Source organism: Gobio gobio (assembly GCF_949357685.1).
Source record: "Gobio gobio genome assembly, chromosome: 24".
In the NCBI taxonomy this organism is placed as follows: Eukaryota; Metazoa; Chordata; class Actinopteri; order Cypriniformes; family Gobionidae; genus Gobio; species Gobio gobio.
The window spans coordinates 2911248-2932222 of NC_137120.1; the positions used below are offsets into that span (position 1 = coordinate 2911248).

The 20975-nt window shown below is 38.8% G+C and overlaps 2 protein-coding genes across 3 annotated transcripts; one reads left to right on the top strand and one right to left on the bottom strand.

The window, feature by feature from the left end:
• The first annotated feature begins 857 nt into the window (after positions 1-857).
• On the top strand, positions 858-5458 carry LOC307120759 (kelch-like protein 23). Its single transcript, XM_079807931.1, has 3 exons — positions 858-1835; positions 3817-4225; positions 4508-5458. The coding sequence occupies exons 1-3, from the start codon at positions 884-886 to the stop codon at positions 4812-4814; spliced, it is 1668 nt and encodes a 555-aa protein (XP_079664057.1). The 5' UTR covers positions 858-883; the 3' UTR covers positions 4815-5458.
• On the bottom strand, positions 4908-20698 carry cers4a (ceramide synthase 4a). Of its 2 annotated transcripts, XM_079807933.1 has the most exons (11): positions 20237-20698; positions 19450-19629; positions 16762-16879; positions 11126-11244; positions 10971-11028; positions 9316-9366; positions 8506-8598; positions 8291-8419; positions 7413-7519; positions 7147-7303; positions 4908-7080 (listed from the first exon to the last, which is right to left on the bottom strand). In XM_079807933.1, the coding sequence occupies exons 1-11, from the start codon at positions 20242-20244 to the stop codon at positions 6886-6888; spliced, it is 1215 nt and encodes a 404-aa protein (XP_079664059.1). In that variant the 5' UTR covers positions 20245-20698; the 3' UTR covers positions 4908-6885. The 2 variants fall into 2 exon arrangements, with proteins under 2 accessions (XP_079664059.1, XP_079664058.1); XM_079807932.1 differs by having other exon boundaries at positions 4927-7303; positions 20237-20652.
• Positions 20699-20975: the final 277 nt, after the last annotated feature.

A 20975-nucleotide genomic window follows, 5' to 3' on the forward strand; every position in this document is an offset into this window, starting at 1 on the left:
TCTATGTTGTGTATGTCTATCATAGGTTCTTGACACCATCTATCGGCTGGGTTTATGGCTTGCTCCTCGTTAGTATAGTGGTAAGTATCCCCGCCTGTCACGCGGGAGACCGGGGTTCGATTCCCCGACGGGGAGATGGCAAACTTTTGACAACCCATTTCATTTTTAACGGGTAAGGAACATCACAGTTTTCAACACTGAATTATTCTCACACTCAGTTGTTGTGCAGTTATACTTGAAGTTAAATGTATGAACTTTAAATTACATTATTCTTGTATTCAAACATTGCAATGCAATCGAATGACTAAATGTATGTGTCCAAAATGTAGGGTACAATTGTGCAGTTGTTTAAATGACTTGTCTGTTTTTAAGAGTATAGAAGTCTTACAAAATGGTGACATGATCTCATCACAAAATGCTAAACGTTTAATGCATATTTATTGAAACCCTCCTGTGTATTCCCTACAGGCATTCATCTCTTGAGCCACGTAGATATGTAAAACAAAAACGTTAAAATTCATCAACATTTCCCAAAGTAAAACACTCAAATGGGTTAAAGCGGTTCTGTTGTCCAACATCCACCCCTCGTGGTTTGTTGTGGTATTGACTTAAATCTTACATATGTACACATTTTAAACCTTGAAGGCTGTTGTCAGCATCGCAGTGTATAATAACAATTCTCAAAAAAGATGTCTTCTAATATAATCACAAAAGCATTTTTTGTGCTTTTTTGAAATCGGCATCACCAGCACTCTACCCGAGATATATTTAGCTTTGCTTGCTGACCCCATTCCCATGGAGAGTATGTGACAGGCTAAGGCTATAAATGTCACATGATTCGCTTCAGCAGAGAGGCGAGTGGTGGGAGGGAGAGTGCACAATCATGGCTTGTGGAAAGCAAGAAGTAGGTACCAATGTCCAGAGCCCAGAAACTGAGAACGATTTCGCTGAGGAGAATCGGCATGCTGTCATTGTCGCTCCTGATGTAGTGCTCCAGGTGGAGGGAGAGTCGTTCTTTGTGAACCGAAAGCATTTGGCCCAGCTGAGTCCCTACTTCCGAGCCTTGTTCTTCGGCGGCGGTCGGGAGAGCACCAGGAAGCACATTGAGATTAAGGGAGTTGGACTGCAGCAGTTTCACACACTAATGGAGTTCACAAAGAATTTCAAGCTGAACCTGGACAGACAGAATGTCCTTGATATTCTGGAGGCCGCCGACTTCCTTCAGTTGGACAGGGCTCGGCTACTCTGCTGTAAGTTCTTGGAAAGGCAATTGCATCTTAGTAACTGCTTGGGAATGATGGCCTATGCTTGGCAGCTTGGCTGTCTGGACCTCTACGCCACAGCAAGGGAAGTAGTCTTGACCCATCTTCCTGCCATAGCCTCCGAGCAGGACTTAATGTTCCTTTCAAAGGAAAGCATTGCCGATCTCCTCGCTAGCGACAAATTGAGCATTCCCAGGGAAGACCTGGCCCTTGACGTGGCACTTCGCTGGGCAACATTTGACCCAAGTCGGGAGGAAGACTTCATGGAACTAGTGGGCCTGGTTAGGCCCGAGTGCTTAAGTCTTCCCTACATTACTGATCTTCTGACCAAGATGAACAGTTCAGACCCACGTGCTAAGCTCATTTGTAGACTGAACAATAACTTGCCCAGCAGTTGGACTATAGGAAGATCTATCCCTAGAACTCGTTCAAGGGAAACTTTGTTTGTTCTCGGTGGGCCGCATGAGCAAGAAGCGCAGTTGCTGTATCAGTTCCACCCCTACAGTGGAAGGTGGCAATCCCATCCACCCCTGCAAAAGAAGTGCCTCACACAGTACTCTGTGGCTGCAGTAGGTAACAACCTCATCTGGCACTATACAGTTTAACCAGCCACAAGTTGTTAGTATAATGACCATGGAACATAGTTGATCAGGTGTTGCATGCCAATATAAGCTTTTTATGTCAGGAGTGCCCAATCCTGTTCCTGTAGATCTACCCAATTAAAAGTTCTACACTTGTGCAAGAGTAAAGAATAGCATATATCCACAATATTTACAGTTATCATGCAGTTATACTTTAAGTTAAACATGTGAACTTTCTTTGTTCTTGGTGGACCACATTGGAAAGAAATGCAGTTGTTCAATCAGTTTCACCACTATAGTGAAGTGAAGTGACGTGAAGGCCCATATGTAGACCCATACTCAGAATTTGGTCCTCTGCATTTAACCCATCCAAGTTAGTGAACAATAGGCCTTTATCACACTTCCTATTTCCGGTAAGTGAAGCAGTGCACCTCTACTTCCGGTCCCATCGCGACTCAATCAAAACGCGGGTGTAGCTGCAGCGATCCCGTGCTCTAATACTAAATAGTGACATCCTTACCTCAGATTTGACAATTTCCTGACACTAAAAGAATAGAGGAGAGCATGGGTGAGACTGATATGGTGGGATGAAGTTGTATGTTTGTGTGTTGTAGGCCTATGCATTTCCAAACTGCGGATGTTTATGTCTCATATCGTCAGCCTGCTGAAATGTTCCCATCCCAATGTGCATTCTGAATAATAAATACATTTCTAACCTGCCGCAGTCCAGTGATTGTCTTCTCATTAACAGTGTTTCTCTTACTAATCATATTTCATACCTGTTGTTACATGTTTTAATTAATTTGACTGATAAACACCCTTACGAAAGTTAACCATGGTTTTATTATAGTAAGAATGTAGTAACCATGTTTTTTTTTTCGTGGATTGACTACCATTTGTATTAGTTTTACTAAAAAATACCATGATAAACTACAATAACCATGTTTTATTTTATTTGTAATAAAAACCATGGTTCATTTTCTTGTAATAAATAGATGAATGAATGCGCGGTAACCGTCTTAAAGAAAGTAAACAATGTTAAGCATTTAATTAATCTTAAACAGTAATACGTTAACAGCGTGACTGAATTTTGGCATAAATGCGTGAATTACATATACTGTAGGCTACAGTGAAATGATTGTCACTGAAAAGTGACAGAACAATGACTAAAATATTAATACAAATCAATATGTTCATTCAGATCTTATTCGTCAGGTCTCACACACACTTAATCGCGGACACTATTTAGACGAGCACTGACACCGTGTGGTGAAATAATCACGTATGTTTACGACCCTCGGCTTATGTCGGATTAAAAAACGACAAGTTCAACAGAGTTTGGAAAATCCTGTACACAGTAATGATCAGTTTATCTCTTCTCCTGTCTCGGAAAATGTCCGGATTTTTAAATCATCCTCCAGATGCTTATTTTAATGGTCGTTTGTTCAGCTAGGTGTTCACAGCACATTGAAAACATGCATAACCGGAAGAATCAGCACACTGCTTCGACGCGCACTTCCGGTATTCAATTCCTCTGTGATAAAGGCCTATAGGAGCAGTGAGAACACACACACACCCGGAACAATGGGCAGGCACTCACTTCAGAATTTGGGGGTTAGGTGCCTTGCCGGTATTGAGAATCGAACCCACAACCTTTGTGTTCAACTCTCAAACCATTAGGCCACAACTGCCCCCAGTGAAAGATGGCAATCCCATCCACCCCTGCATAAGAAGTGTCTTTACCTTCTGAACCTTATCAGGTTCCTTCAGGCAGAGTTCAGCTCCAACCCTGCTCTAATACACCTGTTTTGTAACTATCGAGTGTTCCTGATCTTAATGAGCTGTTTTAGGTTTGATTTGGGTTGGAGCTGAACTTTGCATGAAGGTAGCTCTCCAGGCACAGAATAGGGATTTTATTTTACATTCTTTGTCTTACTGTCCATACCATCTAAAATGTTATTTCTTGCTCTTAGGGGACAACATAATAGTGACTGGAGGCTACTTCCGGGATGTGTTGTGGTACAACGTGGACTGGGTGAGCATTTACCAGTGTGGTAATGAGCAGTGGCTGGATGGCCCGGCGATGCAGAAGTCCAGACACAGCCACTGCTCAGCGGCTCTGGAGCTCAAGCTCTTTGTATTTGGCGGTAGCATGGACGAGGGACCTGTGGCCGACGTTGAGAGGCTGGTTCTGGGAGCGGAAGAATGGGACGCCGTCAGTCCCATGGTGCGGGCTGTGGAAAGGGCGGCCATTGTCACTTTGGGGACTTGTATTTACGTGGCCTGTGGTCTGGATGAGAATGGAGACGTTTACAGTGGGATACAAAGGTACAAGCCAGAGGTTGATCAATGGGACGTAGTGTCCTATTCTCCGTTCCCACGGTGAGTAAACTAAATTGTGTCCAACTAGTTTTAAGGAAGAGTTGAGCAACTCTGACCCTCAAGGACCACTGCCCTGCAGAGTTGAGCTCAATTCAAAGTGTTCACGATTACTTGAAAATTACAGGCAGGTGTTTTTGATTAGGATTGAAGCTAAACTCTGCAGGACAGTGGACCTTGAGGGCCAGAGCTGCCCACTCCTGTTTTAAGGCCACCTCAACCAGTCCTGTATCAGCTCTGTACACTTGTGATATCTCATTGGATACACATGTACTTCTTTTTCAGCTACGACCTTCTTGCAACCGAGCTCAATGGTGCCCTCTATCTGCTGGGAGGACAGACTCTGCGCTTAGACATCGACACAGACGAGTGGACCATTCTTCAAGAGGACTGTCTGGACAACAAATTCTTCACAGGCTGTGCCCCAGTGAATGGGCAGATTTACATACTGAGCGAGAGGAAGATAAACAAAACCTACCCAAACATGATCCTACTGGACCCTTACATTGACACTTGCTTAGAAATTGAAGATAAAATACCCTGCCCTGTACCCATAAGAGGTTGTATCCCAATGCATGCGAATCCCTTCTAAAGCCATAATGTTAACATATTTCTTTCAGCCAAATGGCATAAATTAAACCAATAAAGAAACATTGATTTGAGCAAAGTTGGGGATACTTAATTATATGATGATCATTACTCTTAACATTTTTATTGTTATTCAAAAGGTCAAAGAAAATAGTGGAGTGAGAAACAAGTATGCAATAATAACACAGTATCGAAGATGGTGGTTCATATTTCATGATATATCCCTCTTCTGTCATTGTTACAAGTTAAATAACATCTGCAGTATGTTAGCACTAACAAAATCAGAGCACATTAAAATCCTAATAACCAAAAACAACATGTATCCATACAAAAACAATCACAGGTCATTTGATTGAAATAAAAGAGTAGGACATACGCACAGCTTTCGAACAAAAGGCTCGGATCATGGCTATGGTGCAAATAAACAACTTAGGCTAGGTGTGTGAATGTATTCTAAACATGAATACATTTCCAGCCCTAAGCAGAACAACAAAAACACTTTGCCTTTAGCCCTTGGAGCAGATACAATACTAAGGAAATCAAGGGGCTCACATAGGAGGCCTCAAATCCCACTACCCACTTATAAGATTTTGACGCACAAATCATCGCATTTCTTGTTTGGTAAGGCAATGCACAATAAAATCTTACAAAACAACAAGCCCCAGTAGTTCCTTGCAACAGTAGCAAAATCACAGACAATTGGACATTTCACCAATAGATGGCGCTCTAAGTCTTTTCTAGTGGTCCATTTAAAGAAACAAGAGCCACTGCAGAAAGCTCACACGTTCACACAACTTAGACTGAGATATCTATGTTTTGTTCCATTAAAAGTACTTAAAAAGAAAGAACCTAAATATTGTGGGTATCCGGAGAGCTAACTTTAGCACATTAGCAACCTAATTTACAGGTTTTCTCACCTTTTAGAGACTTTGCGAGACTTTTATTTCTCATAACAATAAATTCAGATCTCTGAACAATTTGTTTATTGTTCACATCAGATAAGAATTTCTTATTGATTTAAGCAAATTGCATTTTGCATTACATGTGTGCAAAAGAGTTAAATACAATCGTCTACAATTTGCACAATGACTAAAAGTTGATTCTCAGGGAAAATTTCAAACTTTTCACAACTTAAAAACATTCTTCCATCATGTGAGCCATCATATGCAAAACGATCCATTCAGTGATCAGACATGTATAATATGTATATAGTATGTGTGTGTTGCAATGGAGTCAGCCCAATCACCACCATTTTTGAACGTGGAGAAACATCATAACCCTGAACAGCAGCCGCTACATCAGTATTTATTAGTATATATTTGTACTAACTCATTTGTATTTATACAGTACATTTATTTTTGTAGAAATGTGTTACATGTCAACTGAAAATTCTTGAGTGTGTGTGTAAAAATGAACAAACTGTGAATTTAAAGCTTACGTATAACACATTTCTATAAAAACAAAAATAAAGTGTAAAAAATAAAATGTACTGTGTAAAAGCTCTTCAGAGCATTCAGAGACAAAACTGACGTTGTATAGAATAGAAAGCCGTTAGTGTCAACAGAAAAGAATATTACAAACATTTCCATGGTGGAAAAACCTCTAATCATTTTGACCAGTGTGGCTCACATGATGACAAAAACACTTTTTATTTTGGTGGCCAATTTACTGACACAATAACGAGGTTTTGAAGCATGAATGAAATGTTTCCGGAGATTAACTACATTTTGCAGAGATGCAATAGAGTTCTGATATTCCAGCAATGTGACAATTAAACATACAGTTTAGAGAATGTTAAGAAAAATGTGCCAAAGCGATTGAGAAAGACTGTAAACAACAGTTCAATTGTTTATGAATCCTTTTATGCACCCAACCTATAACCTATTTCAAATATACTCTAATGGTAATAGGAAAAGTAGTAGTATTTGTTCTACGCGATCAGTGCATTAGGTTCTCCATATCCCACAACCAAAACATTATCAATCAAAGTTAAACCTCGACAAAGATAAGCCATTGATTTCTCAATAGTAAGTGGTCTCTTCATTTTTTCCCGAGCTGTACATAAAATAGCTTTACTATCTGGCTTTTGGCGTTCTGCTATTCATTTTTCTTCTCTGATTGGTTAAATTGTTCAAAACACAGTTATTGGCCAATGACGCCAATTTTGAGTTAAGCGCACCCTTTTTCTGCTCCCAGCTGTACTCTTCTTCCCCAACGTCACCGTCTTCATCAGCCTCACTCTCTTCATCACTCCGTTCATCGCGTTCCACCTTAAAAACACTTTTTTTAATGACTATTCTGTAACACTTGTGAAAACAGGGATTTTTGATACTCACCTTGCCTAAAAAGACAAATTTGTGAACCATTCGAAGAATCAGCCAAGCCCAGAAAATGTGCAGAGCTTGAAGAACCAGCAATAGGCCGTTTAAGAAATAATAACCGGGGTACGGAAGGAAGACGTCCAATGAATCCACCACAGCTGTATAGATGACTCTGGAAATGAAGTTTATAAATCTTCAAAGCAATGCTTAAGTCATCTTATATTTGAGAAGAATGTGTTTGAATGAAATGTGCTTCATACATGATCAGGTGAAGTTATTACCTGCAGGGGAAAACCACGAGACGGGTTACCAGGAAAACCGCGGCGAAAACAACAAACAGGGCATCGCAGGTCTTCCTCCACTCAGCGTAATTGAACATCTTGGCAGACTGCAAACCAACAATTGATGAGCGTTGATTGCGAGCGATAAACTGGCAGAAGTAAAGGTCATTTATGTGATTCATTGTGTTACTATTAAGGAAAAAACTCTCATTTTCAAAAAGGGGAATTTGTGTATCTACAGTGTATTTCCTGGTATTTATTTACCCCTGAAGCAAAAAGAGCTTGAAACAACTTCTAAAATAAATAAGATAAGATAAGATCAAACTAGTAGAATCCTGAAAATTGTGGACATTTGAATGAACACAAGTCTGAATTAATCTGGACCACTATTATGTATCACTATTCACCAAAGTCCCTTTAAGTCTTAAGTCACATCTAGGATGACTTGAGGGTGAGTAAATCATGGTAAATCATCAACCCTTTAAGACAAGTCCTTTCACCTGGCGGCCATCTTTGAAACACTTTAAATGTGGAGACATCAAATTCTCCAAAACTGTTCGCCAAGCTTACGATTAAATATTCATATTTGCAATCACCAATGCAATCTAACAACGGTCTCATAAATTGTGTTTCTAGACGCTGAAATCACGCAACTGGAGCTTCTAACAGCAGCTGCAGTGACTTTACTAATCAGCGATTGGCTCTTTCACTTAGAAGGCGGGGCTTATTCACCATATTTGGCGTTGCACTTCTTCCCATTCATAAGTAATCAGAGTGCACCGTCTTCCTATATATGAAGTCTTTGCCTTACACTATTGCATTCGTGTGAATCCTGAGACTGAGACTCACAGAGCAGCCAATCAAACGCAGAGATTTACCTCCAGCAGGAAGTCAGAGGAGTCGTGGACGAGCATCACCAGGGTTCCTACGCGCACGTAATTCGCACAGTACGAGAACGCGATGAGGAAAATGGTGGCGATGTGGTGAACGATTTGCTCTTTGAAGTCCTAAACAATTGTAAAAAAAACCCACATAAGCACAATTTATTGATTATGAGATCCTTCAGAGTTGATGTTGAACGAGTCAAACTTACTTTGCGCTTTATGTCCACCGATACGCAGAGCAGAAGCGAAAGGTAGAAGGACAACTCCATGATGTAATACCAGTACTGAGCTTCTGCTACGGCCTACAGATGAAATCAGAAATAATATGACAATATGATCAGGGAAAGCACAACTATGAATTTCATCCCTCTTAACTTAATATCTGAAGAATATCTATCTATCTATCTATCTATCTATCTATCTATCTATCTATCTATCTATCTATCTTTCTATCTTTCTATCTATCTATCTATCTATCTATCTATCTATCTATCTATCTATCTATCTATCTATCTATCTATCTATCTATCTTTCTATCTATCGGTCCGTCCATCCATCCATCCATCCATCCATCCATCCATCCATCCATCCATCCATCCATCCATCCATCCATCCATCCATCCATCTGTCTATCCATCCATCCATCTATCTATCTATCTGGCCTTTTAAATCTACTTTGAACATAAATCTATTTCAGAATTAAAACCTTCAAACTACAAGTTTTAAAACTACTTAGTTGCAATTATCTAGTAAACTGAACATTCAACGGAAGCATTTTATCCCTAATTTCTGAAAACAAAAAGGTTTTATTTTAATTTCAGGAGATTATGATTGATGATTCAATAGATTTCTGGCTCCTGTAAGATGAATCGTGGCTGTTGATGGTATTGTAGGGTGCGGCGCTGACTAGTTCCTCAGATTTCTGCCAGATCTCCTTCAAAGCGGCTCAACAGAGTGAATAAAGTTCCTGGGATTGTTCACAGGAAGTGAGCGTGTGTGGAGAGAAGTTTGTTACGGACCTGTCTTGGGTATCCGCGCCAGCATTCCCGATGATCCCAAAACCATGGAGTCTGAAGAACATAATTTGACAATAATTTGAATTTGTTTGTTATAAATGGCAAAAGTTTTGGTTGCTTTTTTTTACTTTGAAGTAACATGCGCCAATTTATTCTTCATAAAAGGACCACCATTTTTTGTGTACTAAGTGTATTAGAGATTATCAAGAAAAAAACATATAAAAATGTATTTATTAGTATTTAATTTGAATGATATTTTTAAGATATAGACATTTATGATAGTATAATAGTATAAATCAGGTGAATTATACTATATCAACAAACCCCTCAGTAAAATCCTTCAGAATATAGAAGGAAATAAAAGTGTTACATTTGGTGTATGGAAGTGCTACTGAAGTGGAGAATAAACTCATTTTGAGAGAACGGCCTTTATGGATATGTATTGTAACTGACGCAAATATTGAGGTAAAATAATCACTTAAATGTGTATTTTGGATGTTTTCTTTCCACTAATCTGAAAGAAGACAAGTTATGCAAAGAAAATAGTGCTTGTAGTGCCTTAATTGAAAGAAAATGTTTTCATAATTACAAACAATTACCCAAATATTTTCACAAATGGGGGGGGAAACTTTCTAAAAAGAACTTCTTGAAAGTTCAGAACAATTTTTTCAAATGAAATACTAAAAATAAAAATACAATTCTGAAATTGTCATGCACACTTGAGAACATCTCGATATTTCATTATATTAGCAGAGCCCGTCTACGGAGAGCCTGCCCACTCCCTATTAAGCCCTGTTGTACAGAATTTTGGTTGTAGTACCACCAGAGTTCCACTGGGGGCGATCGCCATGAGTGCAAAATGAATGGAAGTCAATGGGGCTTGACGGCTAAATTTGTCTCTTTCACCCGATTGCCGTTGAGAAATCTCAGAAATGATTGTAGATTTTGCAAGTTCAACATGGGTTTTAGGTCGAAAGTTGAATGAACGAGTACTTATGTCCTTTTGATTTCTTACAGGTTGAGTTGTTGTTGTCCATAACACGCTAGCATTCTGCTAATGAACGCTGATTGGTCAGTGAAGGACTGATTACGTCCAGAGATCCCGCTTGATGGCATCGTGTCATCTGAAGCGGGACCAGAAACAAACAAAACAAAAACTCTTCTAGCACGTGTATTTACCTGTGTCAGCTGTGTTGTCGATGCCTCGAGAGAAAAGAAAGTGCAGAGCGCGAAAGCACCAGAGCGACTGAAGGATTGCCGTTAAGCAGTATCTCTGGTCGTACATGTGTATGACGTCATTGACACTTTAAAAGACTTTTTAAAGCAAATAAGTGACTCTAAAAAATCTAACACCCAGCAATGTGTAATTTATTTGCATTTCCTTTCGAATACAACATTCAAATTACTAGATAAAAAATTATATCCTGAGAAAAGTGGATTTTTATTGGTATAGCGCCATAGACCTCCATTCATTCTGCACTCGTCCTGTGAGCGCCCTCATATGGAATCAGAGAGGAACTGCAACCAGTTCAGAAGCCGGAAGTTCAGTGAGAGTGAAACTTCTCGCCATATTAGACATTCTCTGATATTAGCTTGCAACGTTGATCATGGGTCGATTCTGAGGAAAGAACTCAGAAGCATTGGAGAAGCATACTCACATTAATCAGGGAGATGAGCCCAGCTGAGAACGCAGTGAGATAAAAGACAAACCTCCACCTGGGAAACCACACAGAAAAGGCAGCGTTGATCAAATGCAAATGATGATGTGGTCTATTTTGAGCACTTTTTAAAGGCAGAAGACATGTGACCGTACGAAGCTTCGCAGAACTTCCTGGTGTTGCTGGGTCTGTCCTGGTTCCGGCGCTGACGCAGCCAGGTCTGGATCTGGCGCTGAGTGAGTCCGCAGTGCTTCTCCAGAACCACTAAATCATTCTGAACAAAAATACACACACATTAAAACCAAAAGAGCCCTTCACGAAACCTTGGCTATTTTTTACCCTGAAATATATTTTGAAATTGAATACATTATTTCACTGAGACTCATATTATCACATATATATATATATGTTTACAATCAACCAATCAGCTGTTCAATTTAAGAACACAATTAGATAAGACCAATTTAGCTCAACCAATGACCAAGCAATGCTTCATTTTCTTCAGTCTGTGATGTCAAAGGTTGCATTAGCAATCAAAGAGAAAACACTTTAGCAAAACATGCTGAAACCAAGCAGATGACTAACACAAGCAAACATTGACTAACATAGTAGGAAATAAAATAATATGGTAGTCAATGGTTGCTCTATCTGCTTGGTTACATACATTCTTCACTCTATCTTCTTTTGTGTTCAGCAGAACAAAGAAACTCATACAGGTTTGGAACAACTTGAGGGTGAGTAAATGATGACAGAATTTTTTATTTTTGGGTGAACTATCCCTTTAATGACTCTTGAATTGTGAAATTTTTCACATTGAATTGATTTGAATTTGATCTGAAAATGAATTTTTTGTAATATATATATATATATTAGGATGCAACAATACAGTTTGTCCACGGTTCAATACATACCTCGGTTTTTAACCACGGTTTTCAGTTCGGTTCAGATGGCTTGTTACATACATTTTTTGCTATTCTATTCTTAAGCGACAGGAACAGCAAGAGGTTAAGGAGAAAAAAGACTATTTCTTTATTGCAATACTCTTTCTTTATTTTACTTAAAAGAATTGAAAAACTTTACTTAAATCCTTGCACACATTCGTAGTGTATTGTATAATATAGAATAAATATATATATAAAGATTTACACTGGCAGCTCAGAGCAGTACAGCAGCATTTAAGTATGAAATTGAATGAATAAATGTAAAAATAAAACACTAGACTTCACTATAAAATATACATTGATTCTTATTAAAGCTACTGTATTAAAGTTTTTCAGTCAAGAGCAGTGAGTGATTATCTCTTTGTCTTTTGTTGTTGTATTAACATTAAAGGGATAGTTAACTCAAAAATGAAAATTCTGTCATCGAGAAATGAATACAGGTTTGGAACAATATTAGAGTGAATTAGAGGTGAACTGTCCCTTTAAGACCTGCGTGCATCTAATACAGACACACGCCGATTTTACTTTCACTTTAGACATAACCGACTGTGTTTATGTTAACCTTGTGTGTATTTGACCGTATTAGCGCAGTAAGACTACTTAGTCCAGTAATCACGTGTTTGACAGGCGTTTAGTGCACGCACTCGGAAAAGTGAGTGTTAAAACCGCGCATAAGCACGCGAATGAAATGTTTAACCGGCAAGAATTTAAAACGCATGCAAATAATGAACTTTCATGATTGTGAATAACTATAGTGTCCCGTGAGTATAACTCTACCACTAACGTGTGATGTGAATGTATGTCGCGTTGTTCAGTATTGGGATGAAGGCAAATGATAGAATGCGTAGAAAAATAATTAATTAAATGCAAAACGCAATTCACAAGCACGTATTGAACCGTGAATGCCGTACCGAACAGTTCCATATTATATTGAGAATTGTGGCATCCCTAATATATATATACAGGGGCGTAGCCGTCTTTTCATAAGTGAGGGGGACAGAAATGTCAGGTATAATACCAGTTTTTTTCTGACCTCTGTCTAATTGACAGATTTAATTGATCTATTGCTTTTAATTCAGTAAGATATCAAATACACTGCTGAACAATAACCACTAATATGTATAATATTTCCCCCTATATTTTATGCCAATTTTATGATTGGTTTATGCACTACAAACACTTGTGCATTAAAGGGTTAGTTCACCCAAAAATTAAAATTCTGTCATTAATTCCTCACCCTCATGTCGTTCGACACCCGTCAGACCTCTGTTCATCTTCGGAACACAAATGAAGATATTTTAGTGTAAAGCTGATGCTGAGAAAGGCTTCAGATAGGCCTCCATTGGCATTCAGTACATTTACACTCACAAGACCCAGAAAAGGCTCTTAAAACGTCGTTACAAAGTCCATCTCACCACAGTGACTCTACAATAATTTTACGATGCGACGACAATAGTTTTTGTGCGAAAAAAAAATCAAAATAACACCTTTATCCAACTTGTTCTTGTCTTCCGTGTGTGCCTCCACGACGCATGCGTGAGAATATGACGCATATCCGGCGTTCGGACATATGACCCAGAAGCGATTTGTTTACAAGCAGAGGAAGACGCGCGTGTCTAAGCTGTTGAATTCTACATTGATCGTGCTTTAGGTCTCGGCGTAGTGCTCAAAATGGGGTTAAAGTGTGCATTTCATGTTTTTTTGCGCACAAAAACTATTGTCATAGCTTCATACAATTATTGTAGAGCCACTGTGGTGAGATGGACTTTGTAACGACGTTTTAAGTGCCTTTTATGGGTCTTGTGAGTGTAAATTTACTGAATGCCAATGGAGGCCTGTCTGAAGCCTTTCTCAGCCATCAGCTTTCAACTAAAATATCTTCATTTGTGTTCTGAAGATGAACGGAGGTCTGACGGGTGTCGAACGACATGAGGGTGAGTAATTAATGACAGAATTTTCATTTTTTGGGTGAACTAACCCTTTAAGTACCCATGGATTTTATGCAATGTTAAAAAAATATCACTGAACAAGGCAGTGTAGTTAAAAAATTACAATTGTTTAAAGTTTTTGAAAGAAGACTTCTGCTCAACAAGGCTGCATTTATTTAAGAAAAAATGCAGTAAAAAAAAATACAGTGAAATATTATGCCAATTTAAAGCAGCTGTTATCTATGTGAATATATAAATAAATTAAGTAATTTATTCCTGTGATCAAAGCTGAATTTTCAGCATCATTACTCCAGTCTTCAGTGTCACATGATCCTTCAGAAATCATTCTAATATGCTGATTTGCTGCTCAAGAAACATTTATGATTATTATCAATGATGAAAACAGTTGTGCTGCTTAATTCACTGCTGAAAACACTGCTGCTTAATTTTTGTGGAAACCATGATAGTATTCAAACTTTTGTGGTAAGATTAAAAAAGAGAGAAATTCATACTTTTATTAATTAAACATGCATTAAATTGATCACAAGTGATATTTATAATATAAATAAAGATTTATATTTAATAAGTGCTTTATTTAATGCAAATAAATGCAGTTCATTTAACTTTCTATTCATCAAAGAATCCTGAAAAATAAAATGCATCATGGTTTCCACAACATTTTTAAGCAGCACAACTGTTTTCAACATTTATAACAATCATAAATGTTTCTTGAGCAGCAAATCCTCATTTTAGAATGATTTCTGAAGGATCATATGACACTGAAGACTGGTGTAATGATGCTGAAAATTCAGCTTTGATCACAGGAATAAATTACACGTTTACTAGCTCAGTTACATAGTAAACAGCTGTTTTATATAATAAATGCAGCCTTGGTGAGCAGAAGATACTAAACATTAAAAAGGATGTCAGTTAGCACTGCATTATTCATATACTTTATTGTCAATAAATACCTTGAGATGGATTGAGAAACACACATGAACCATATAATGTCGAAATCATATGTGTTTGTCGTCGCGTTTCATCAGTCATAATTCTCTTTATTTAGCTGCTGGTTCAGCGCTGTGAATGCCTTTGGAACGTGATTACTTCTACGAATCCGTTTTGGACTTTCTGTGAGAGGGCGCCCTCCGGCTTCGAGTATGAATTGGAGTGTTGCACGAGAGTGTTAGCACTCCATGGTGTTCAGAGCGCCTTGTTTTGGGATACGAATAAAATTACAGGTCATGATTTATTCACATTGGCTTCTACGTAAACAAACTTGCCTGTGTAACAGACGTAGGCCAGTAAGAGCGGTACGACTAGACGCCGGTTCGAATCCCCCACGGAGCGGGTCGACTTGGACCGGTGAGACTCGGTAAAGTGCGGGGGACGAATTTACGTTTTATTAAAGGTGCATCTACGCCCATGTATATATATATATATACATTATTTGATACAAGAGGTATATAATAGAATAATATATAATCAAATAATTATCTAAGATTAATATAATACCATTATTTTACATTAGTAATCATCTTATTACAGGTTTTATAATCATTAACAATGACTAAAAAGTTATTTATTAAAAACTGTTATAAATTAATAATATTTTATAAATGTTTAATATTATTTTTGGGCTGGGCAAATTAACGCGTTAACGCGGGCGATACATTTTTTCAACGCATTAAAAATATTTAACGCAAATAACGCAGCGTTCGTTTTTATATCCATTTTATATCGATTTTGTTGCATGATCACGCTCCTATTCATGTAAATGCTTCCAAGCGCGACTAGACACAAGAGAATGCGCTGTATGTCAATGTCCTGTCTGGTTGTGTGTGTGTGTGTGTGTGTGTCTCATGTCAGCTAAGTTAATCGAGGAACACTCTGACACACACACACACACTCGACGCAAAGACAGAATCGCGTCAGTCTCCTGCTCACATCGAGTTCTCTTTTGCTCTTGAACAAGCAATAACAGCAACACAGAATTTTGAGTATTCTCATATTAGTAGTCTTAAATGAGTTAAATAACGTCTTAAATGAACTTAAAGAGTTGTGAGGAGATGAGATGCGCGGGACAGCGCGTGAGATCCGCGTCATGTTCGGCTGTGGCTGTTCTTAAAGTGACAGGAGCACTGATGATGCCTGTCATTAATGTTCATCACAGAACAACGGGAACAGAGAAAATTGTAGCTTTAATGATGATTCATCTATATTTCACTTATTATTTATGCAGTTAAGAAAGATTTTTGACAACTATTACATTTCTTTATATGTCTATCAGGGAAGGCCACAGGTAAAAATAACTTTTATTATAATGGGGTTATGTAAAGATTGTTTTAAGTTCACTTAAATTAAAAGTTGTGTTCTTTAAAGCCTAATAAATGTTGAAATTGGGAGCTTTCAGTTATACTGTAATGTAACGTCATTAAAGTTTCATAGACACTTTAGTATCAGTGATACTGGCCTTCATTCATAAAAAGATGCCATTATAACACATATTTAAAATATGCTGTCTTTAAATTGTTTATACATTAATTTGGAGAGTAACAGAAATTATTACAATATCAAAATATTAAAAACGTAAAATATTAAAAACTTGCGATTAATCGCGATTAATTACAGAAAATAATCGGATTAATTAGTAAAAAATATTTAATCGATTCCCAGCACTATATTATATATAATATGTTGCCTTCTAAAATACATTGTTTTGGCCAAACACTATATGTATAATTCGGGGAGAAGACATTTATATTTTTTAAATACTGAAAAATATCGATAATTATGATAAAAATTAAAAATGGCATTTTTTTTGTCACCTATGCAGGCTGTAATCGTGACATCAGATCCTCTGGTGTGGATCTACAGTATTAAATAGCTCATTCTTGGCAGGTGCACATGTGACTCACTCACCTGTGACGGCTGCTTCTTCTTCTGCAGGTAAAACGCCTCCAGCTTTGGGACAGGTGTGACTTGAACCTGAACCCTGTCACGGACTCCCAACCATCGGCTGAGCGGCAGCGCCACAACCCTACGAGACACACACACAATGGCTTTTGTTAAGAGTGACGAGGGCAAACGTGACTAAACGCGCTGGCACTCGACTGACACCTTCACCCGTCTCGCCTTGACGCTTCGGTCCAAAGCGGTTACACTTTTGACAGCTGATGCAGAAACAGCTGTCGGTTTAACCTGGAGACAGTCGCGCCCTTTCTACAGGTCCAAGCTTGAGCCGCTCATCCAGACATACTGGCAAACCAACTTGACAACTCTAGAAGTGTGAATGTAACTGTCAAGAGCGAGTCCAGGTCATACTTCACCTCATAACTGAAGGAAATCAATCAGAAATTGACTTTTGCATATTTTGTCTGCGGCAACCTCCCGCGGTCTCTCTCTTGAATCCAACACGGAAGTGACTTAAACTCAATTCATCGACTGGCCGCTAGAGACCGGCTCCAGAAGGGAGTCAGATCTGTATCTCTCTCATGTTAAAATGCCCAACTTTACAGCAGAAAAACAAGCCTGGGACAAAAAGTGGTTTTGGTCTATTCAGCAAATTTTGCCCTTCATGACAACTGTAAGGGGGGTGAATTTTTTATATCTCATCCGTTTAAATTATATGAAGCCGTAAAGTCCTGCATAATTAAGGGCGTGGCCACTTGAGTGACAGGTGGATTGCTGCTATGGTTGAGCTAGGTGGGCGTGGTTTCAGCAAAAAGGCACTTCAGCTCCACCCACTTCCCGCCTCTTTGCCCATTTTCAGTTATCCGGTGCGGTGACGCACTGCCAAGATGACGATGGCCGGCTTCTACGAAATCAATAATTATTTGAGATTTATTCTATATTAATAACGTAGCTTCGTTGTGTTATTTCAAAAACAACAAAAAAAGCTGTCCCTATACGGTCAAAATAATCGATTCATGTTAGCAAGGAATTATGTAATATTTACATTTACGCGATTATAATTATAATTTGACGACGGCTGGCTCGGCTGACTTTAGGAAACCCACGGGTGACGTCACGGACTCTGTGTCCATATTTTTTTTGCTTACAGAGGTGATACACTCACCTAAAGGATTATTAGGAACACACACTGATACTGTGTTTGACCCCCTTTCGCCTTCAGAACTGCCTTAATTCTACGTGGCATTGACTCAACAAGGTGCTGAAAGCATTCTTTAGAAATGTTGGCTCATATTGATAGGAGAGCATCTTGCAGTTGATGGAGATTTGTGGGATGCACATCCAGGGCACGAAGCTCCCGTTCCACCACATCCCAAAGATGCTCTATTGGGTTGAGATCTGGTGACTGTGGGGGCCATTTTAGTCCAGTGAACTCATTGTCATGCTCAAGAAACCAATTTGAAATGATTGGAGCTTTGTGACGGTGCATTATCCTGCTGGAAGTAGCCATCAGAGGATGGGGACATGGTGCTCATAAAGGGATGGACATGGTCAGAAACAATGCTCAGGTAGGCCGTGGCATTTAAACGATGCCCAATTGGCACTAAGGGGCCTAAAGTGTGCCAAGAAAACATCCCCCACACCATTACACCACCACCACCAGCCTGCACAGTGGAAACAAGGCATGATGGATCCATGTTCTCATTCTGTTTACGCCAAATTCTGACTCTACCATCTGAATGTCTCAACAGAAATCCAGACTCATCAGACCAGGCAACATTTTTCCAGTCTTCAACTGTCCAATTTTGGTGAGCTGGTGCAAATTGTCGCCTCTTTTTCCTATTTGTAGTGGAGATGAGTGGTACCCGGTGGGGTCTTCTGCTGTTGTAGCCCATCCGCCTCAAGGTTGTGTGTGTTGTGGCTTCACAAATGCTTTGCTGCAGACCTCGGTTGTAACGAGTGGTTATTTCAGTCAAAGTTGCTCTGACATTCAGTGTGGAGTTCAGGAGATTATCTTGACCAGGACCACACCCCTAAATGCATTGAAGCAACTGCCATGTGATTGGTTGATTAGATAATTACATTAATGAGAAATTGAACAGGTGTTCCTAATAATCCTTTAGGTGAGTGTATATATTAAATTGTTAAAACAAATTCTTGCAGTATATAATTTCTTACACTTTTCATATGATTTTAATTTGAAACTGAATATTTATCTTTGAGATTTACCCATAAAAAGTAAAACCAGAATAAACTGACTTTTCTAAAAAACCAGGCGCGTTAAGTTTCCAGAAAAATTCGACACTATCCAGTCGTAAACAGTGTAAAAATAGCAGCCTACACTGCATGAGTGGAAATATTGACATCAAAACCCTGTGAAAACACTACCCCACTTTCATTCTGTCAGAACTGACACACTGATATCCTTATTAAACGACAAAATGTTGAATAAAACATCTTTGCTAAAGTTAGAGACCATCCTAATATCGCACTGTTGAGAAACCCCACAGGAGAAACCAAACCATGCATTAGTTACTCAATACACTAGTGTTTACAGTAAAGTATACGCCAATGCCGGGAACACACGCTACCCTCCATCCTGAAGGACAATCATTTGTGCCTTTTTAGACAATGTTCTGCATTAATGTAGTAATAAATTCAAACATAATTCGATGAAAACACAATATTGATATCGACCTTTCAAAAACAAAACGCAGGGCGATGAAACCCAAGGCCAAGGGCAGGGAGATGAGCAGGTCACGGGGTAAGGGATGCCGACTTCCGTCCGACGTCCCCTCTGCGATATCTTTCCATGTGACGCCCGGAGGAAGCCAGAAGTCCTGCCGCCAAATCCAATGGTTTACAAGTTCCTCTAGCCTATTCACAGAATAAAGAGAAAGTCATAAAAGGCGGCTAACTTAATACAGCAGATAAAACAACTACTGATGATGACGCAGATAATTCAGCCAAGAGTAGCTGGAACAATATCATTCAACTCTATATAATAAATAATAATGACAGAATTGTTATTTTTGGATGAACTAGTGCTTTAAAATAATTTTGAGCGGTTGCTATGTGATGAATACACCACTCTGACAGCTGAGTTTAGATAAAATAGATCATATTAAGAGAAACTTATTTTATACACTTTATTTTAGGCCCGCGAGGGGGTTAAACGGCCCCCGTGACGTCATGACTCCACAGCGATTATCCGATCTTCAAGCCGAATATTTACTAAATCACAAAATATGACACATAGTAATCGTAAAAAAAATTAATCAAATCAGCTAATCTAAAAAAAGACTTAGAAAAATGATTTGAGATGTATTACTAGATATTAGCGTAGCTTCGTTGTGTTATTTAAAAAACTAAAACAACAACAAAAGCTGTCCTTATACGCCCAAAATAATCGATTCATGTTCGCAAGGAATGACGTAATATTTATTTACGCGATTATAATTATAAATTAAAAAGGCATTACTACCTGTCCATGTTCAAGGATGAGAGGCGATGGTAGATATCGATTAAAAGCAGCACACTATGCCTCTTCAAAGCGTCTTTACTATATTTTATTCCCGTTCTTCGACAGCGTCCAGCATCATGAAAATAAAAACAATCCCTCGCGCAAATTCTCCCGGCGAATATTCATTCGTAGGAATGCGCGCGACCCTGTCGACGACATCAACTCTCATCCACCACATCGACCTCTGTTTTTGAGTCTTTCAGGAGCTTCCAAGAATAAAACTGGCCCTGCACTCTTCAAATTATCCCAGAGTCGCGAGAACTGATGAAAACGCCAGAGAAACGGGAGATTCCAGCCGCATCTTCTCCGTGTTTCTCTCCATCAGGGAGGAAACATCATCATCATGCTGTAAGGTGCTTTCTTTCCACAAACACCAGTACAGACGCCCCCTGCCGACCATTAGACGAACATCCAATGGTATCTGTCCATCTTTGTAACGTGTGTTGACTGTGAGAATTTTCTTAAGATGGTTCAAAAGTCTCAATGGCACAGATTATTTTCCCATTTCCTGTTTCTGCCAAGAAAACGACTGACAGGTGTTTAGAAGCCCTGCCAACTTACAGAGGAATGTCCTGTCCGTCTCGCTTCTTACAATCTACTGTCTGTTTTCATATCAGTGGGGATTTCAAAAGGAGGAAAACAACGTTATGTTTATTAATTGTTGAAACATATCTTAACTATTTCAGCATATTGTCAACAG